The 5,182-nt window shown below is 49.5% G+C and overlaps 1 protein-coding gene across 1 annotated transcript in view; it reads right to left on the bottom strand.

The window, feature by feature from the left end:
* Positions 1 to 2,832: 2,832 nt before the first annotated feature.
* The window catches only part of LOC107290641 (lysosomal alpha-glucosidase-like), an 11,267-nt gene continuing 8,917 nt past the window's right edge, over positions 2,833 to 5,182 (bottom strand). The window contains exons 15-19 of the mRNA XM_015819541.1: positions 4,977 to 5,118; positions 4,739 to 4,837; positions 3,988 to 4,152; positions 3,526 to 3,672; positions 2,833 to 2,907 (exon numbers count right to left, since the gene is read on the bottom strand). Coding sequence (XP_015675027.1) covers positions 2,845 to 2,907; positions 3,526 to 3,672; positions 3,988 to 4,152; positions 4,739 to 4,837; positions 4,977 to 5,118 — 616 coding nt within the window. The 3' untranslated portion in view covers positions 2,833 to 2,844. The remainder of the gene's footprint in view (positions 2,908 to 3,525; positions 3,673 to 3,987; positions 4,153 to 4,738; positions 4,838 to 4,976; positions 5,119 to 5,182) is intronic.

Below are 5,182 nucleotides of genomic sequence, written 5' to 3'. Positions count from 1 at the left end.
CCTGCGGGGGCGGGCCAGCCCCCCAGAGGGGGTTTTGGGGGTCCCTGGAAGGAAGGGGGCGCGGACTCCCCCCCCCACTCCCGTGCCCCTCCCCCCAACAATCGGCGGAGCTGCCGGTTTCTCCGCTGCAGCCAGCAGAGATGGAAAGGAAACCGGAAGTCTTGCTCGTTGACCCGGAAACGGCCCCTCTAGGAAGGACGGTGTTTTTCGGCTGCCACCGGCGGACAGGAGATGGAACTGCAGCCTCTTTAAGAGAGCCAAGTCGGACCGGTAATCTTAGTGCCTGTGGGGGAAAGGGATGAGCACAGCGCCCCCGCGCGGCCGAAAGGGGTAGCCGCATCTCTAAAGATAGCACTACGCAGTGTTTCTCAACCTTGACAATTTTAAGGCATGTGGACTTCAACTCCCAGAATTCCACAGCCAGCCATGCTGGCTGTGGAATTCTGGGAGTTGAAGTCCACATGCCTTAAAATTGTCAAGGTTGAGAAACACTGCGGACTAGCCACAGCACTAAGACTTGACATGCCTGCTCTAAGTGGTTTACGGAGTCAGCATGTTGCCCACAACAATCTGAGTCCTCGTTTGACCGACCTCGGAAGGATGGAAGACTGTGTCGACCTTGAGCAGGTCAGGATCGAACTCTTGGCAGTGGGCAGAGTTAGTCTGCAATCCTGCATTCTAACCACTGCGCCATCACAACTCTTAAAGATCCTGGAAGCTTTTGTTGCAAATGTCAGAATGCGTGTTCAGTTGTTAGTGGGAACCCTCTGCGCCTGGAAAGGAGCCCATCTTCACCTGCCATGACTAGAGGGATTGGTTTATGGGGGGAGAGGTGAAACAGCCACACCACAGAGCAAGAACACATCACATTGTATTTTATTTCATTCTTGGTACAGAAACTCGGGGGAAAGTATCAAGCAGAGTTTAAAAATCTGTATGTATTCCAAAAAATAAAACAACTGCCCCAAAGGGATAAAGCTCACTTTTCCTTTTTCCCAGTCTTCTCAATGCACCGCAAAACTGAACAGCAGATGTTGATGTATGGCAGTGTAGGGGAAACCTGACAACTTTAAGACACGTGGACATCAACTCCCGGGTCTCCCCAGCCAGCGCTGTGGAGTTGAAGTCCACGTGTCTTCAAGGTGTCGTATTTAATCAGCACTGCTATGCGCTGTATTTGTTGGTTTTTCTTGCTACCTGCCATTCTGGTAAAAATAAAATGTTGCAAGACAGCTAAATGAGAACATCTGGACAACTTTACGGCCATGGTCCATAAACCCTTTGCTCATGCCAAGGCTGACTTCACAGAAAGCGGGCACTCCAAAAACAGGCTTAACTAACCCTATCGTGGTTTTACTGGCAGCAGCACTACAAAGCTGCTGTGGCACCTGGGCACGGCTGGGTATTTTGGACAAGACGGGCAAGGGGGAAACCTCCCTGCTTTGTTCTAGAGGGCAAACAAAATTCAGGAAACCCCAGCAGTTGGGAAAACTGTGGGTGGAAAAATAGTGCAAATTGCATTTTCCGAAGTAGAAATCTGTGCATTTTAGCACAGTATATAGACATTCATTCTGAGGGTGAGTACAGGGCAGGGTGAAGCGCCCCGCTTAATTCAGGGGGCAATGCTGAGAAATACACTCCAAGCTCTCACATTAGCCTGGCAGAAGATTTAAACCAGCCCCATTGGCAAGGATTCTGCAGCAAACCCTTCTAAATCTCAAGATTTAAAAGCAAAAAGTTCCTCCAACAGGATATTGACAAATCACCCTTGGTAAGGTTGCAAACTTGGTTAAGCAACCAAGGCATCCATGACCTGGCCATCTAACTGTAGAGATATTCAAGGATGGCTAATAATAAGAGCTGGGGGGTTTAGGCTCAGTTCTTGGTGCAAGGTGCTTCAGAAGAGTTAATTTACGGGACTGAAGCAGGCTTGTTACAGGGTGAAATATCACCCTTCACCATTGTGGGTTTTACCAACGATGCTATCAAAATATTTTGATAGTGAAATAAGAGGATAGGGAACCTCAAATTCAGGATGTTTCCAGCATCGAGATGGAGACTTAGGCCAGTATGAGAGAATGGAACACATGTATACACATCTCTGAATCCTCTCTCTCTCTCTACAAACCTTAGTTTCCCTCACTGGCAGAGAGCAGGGCCTCTGGACCAGAAATGGAGTCTATCAGAATTTAATCTTCTGCTCAGAGGTCCTACATTTTCTGCAAAAGACTGCCTGCTCATACATTCAACCCTCCCCTCTGGGCTAGAACTGGGAGAGATCACTGATGCTTCTCATTCAGAACAATCTGGCAGATACGCTCCCAGACTTGGATGGAGAAATTCCTTCCCCCATCAGCCTTCATAGCCAAGGATATTAAACTGCGAAATCCAGAGGCTGAATTGAGGATGCTCGGCGTGCCCACAGCCCGTGTTCACACAACAGTGGAGGGAATCTCAGTAAATCCCAGATGGCTGGCCAAAATGCCAACAACTCATCAGGAACTCATTTCCAGTGACTTTGACTCAACGTTCCCCTTTTCCAGCACAACTGCAAAGCGCCACTTGCGGAGTGAGGGATGTTTGGCAACATGCGGCGGAGCGAAACACGGAAGACGACGACGACGAGAGGTCTGTGCCCAAAAGCATGGAGCAGAAGCTGCAGAGGAGAAGGCAGGAGGGCCTTTCCCAAGAAGAGGCGAGGAGGGGCCCTGACACGGCTCAGCTGGGGAGGCACCGCCACGGAGGTACGTGAGGATCCCAGGCCGAGGTTCCCCACAAGCAGCAGCTCCGCCTCCTCCTGGCGGTGTTCGTCATGCAACCGGTGCAGAGGAAATTCTCCTGGGCTCACAGCCATCGTACAGAGAAGCCCTGGCTGAGGGGAAGCTGCAGGTTGCTCACGTGGAGTACCTTCGGGGGTGGTTGCAAAAAAAGATTGCCGAGTGAGTGGACGGTACCCTTGTTTTACAAAGTTGTTTTCATTCCTGGCGTTTTCATATTCTACCTTTCTACTAGGATAAACCTACACCGTGTCTGAGTATAAATGTGCTTTAAAAATGCATCAGGTAAGAAACTGGAAAAAGCAAGAAGCAACATAATAAAAATAACAAACCTAACAAATAGCTGGAGAATATTTAAATAGGATATTTGAAGAACTGTAGCATCCCCTCCATCCACGACATTGTTAAGAAATACAGGACGCTACTTCTGAAAACTTAAAAACAGCCCAGTTTTGATACCAAAGATGCTTTTCCACGAGGCAACTGGACTTGCTTGTTTTTTTTTGAAAAAGCATCTTTGGGGTAACTATGACCTGGATGATTGAGAATCTCCATAGATATTTAGCCCAGTTGTGATTTTAAGGAAACAGACATAAGTCACTCCTAAAGATTATCTACTAATAAAGCAACTTGGGTCACTTTGCATGTAGCAAGGACCAAATAGACTCAGTTTTTCTCCCTGCTGGCTGAGCAATTCTGGGAGTTGAAGTCCGAGACCCCTGGTCTGAATAACCAATTGGTCAATTACCTGATTGGACAAATAAATGAAGGGCCAGTTTTTGCCACTGACGGTGACCGTTTTCGGCTCTTCCCGGACTCCGTAGACACTGAGTTTATCCACCGTGAGGTGGGTGGCTTCGGTACTGGAATGCAGGACGGTGGAGATGAAAGTGTTCTGGAAGAAGAAGAAGAAGGAGAGCTCATGTTTCCTAAATAAGGAGAGGTGATAAATGTCTGCTACAGTTATAAAGACATGTGGATCAGTTTTCCCCCAAAACACTGAATTTTGTCAGCCTCTACATGGCTCTTTTAAAAGGGAGATTTCCGCAGTCGGTTGTGATTCAAAGCTTTACGCGTCCAGGAGAAATCTCTTCACCCCCTCTAGCGAGAGCCATCCCAAAACATCTCTTCTGGGGTAGAGCCTGGAGGAGAACGGAGCAGAGGAGGCCCCCTCTTCCGCACAGGTGGACTGGCAGGCGGACTTTCTCACCTGGGTGACGTTGAACACCAGGTAGGAATAGTCACCCTTTTCAAAGGTGTCCAGGCTGTCGCCGTCATCCCAATAAAGGTCTCCCCAGGCGTTGGAGGTCTGGGATAAGGCTGCGATCAGGGTCAGAGGGTTCCGGCGTGTCAGCCAAGTGCTGCCTCCGGGTTTCTGAGACACATCAGCGGAGGGAGGGAGGGAGAGAAGGTCACTTGGGACACTCTGAGTAAAAGGTTTTCAACTAGGCCACACCGTCTTCCCCCTCTGCTTATAGCCCAGCAGTGGCACTTGGCTAGTAGAGACTGTGACATGATGAAACCCCCTCCCCTCCCCAAAACAAACTCAGGACGGATGAGGAAGAAGCTAAACTCTTCCCTGCCCATCTCAGGGTAGCTTTCTGTTTTATTTCCCAGGTCTGTGTATTTTAACCTTCTGAGTTAGAAGGCTGGGGCTGGCGAATTCTGGGAATTGAAGTCCACCCTCTTAAAAATGGCCGGAGTTGAGAAACACTGTTCTAAGCTGTGGTGGGAAAGGCCTGGGCCGAAAAGTCATTGTTAGTGACCTAACAAATGACATTAAGACCCGAGGTAAGACAGAAAGCAGATCTTCTTTTAAGTCCGAGCTTCGGGGTCCTACGGAGGGAGAGATGATAGGCTGCTAGCATACAACCTTGCCTGGAGAACCCTCGGCTCCCAGGAGCTTAGCCAAAATTGGGGGGGGGCAGTGAAAGGTGAATAAGAGCCTCTTCTGGTCTCACCTGAGTCGGCAAGATGGTGCCTTCTCTCAGATGGACGTTGATGTGATCCAGAGGGGCTGCCATTTTCAAGCTTTCCCCGCTGCTGTTCACCGAAGAACCCTGAAGAGGACAAAGAGAAGCCCTCAGGTGGGTGTCAAGCTCTTGGAGGAGGAGGGTCCCCTCGGAGTCTCAGAAATGGGGTTCTCCTGGACTCCAGAGAGGTGGGACCATGACAGGAGCTCAGGGGCTGGGCCCTTACCGTGTAGTAATCGTACCAAACACCTTTGGGGAAGTAACCAATCACTGAGACCGCACCAGCTTCCAGTACGGGCGTCACCAACAGGCCTCGGCCCCAAAGAAACTGCTTGTCTAACGTGTAGGTGGCCTCATCCTTTGGGAACCTACCACAAGGAACAGATCATTGAAACGCCGTCTCTCTCGTTGTTATGTTAATTTGTTATGTTA

The sequence above is a fragment of the Protobothrops mucrosquamatus genome, unplaced genomic scaffold, assembly GCF_001527695.2.
Source record: "Protobothrops mucrosquamatus isolate PMUCROS unplaced genomic scaffold, P.Mucros_1.0 scaffold942, whole genome shotgun sequence".
NCBI lineage: Eukaryota > Metazoa > Chordata > Lepidosauria > Squamata > Viperidae > Protobothrops > Protobothrops mucrosquamatus.
Note: the sequence above shows the minus strand (reverse complement) of the source record. Positions and strands in the feature narration are given on the sequence as shown.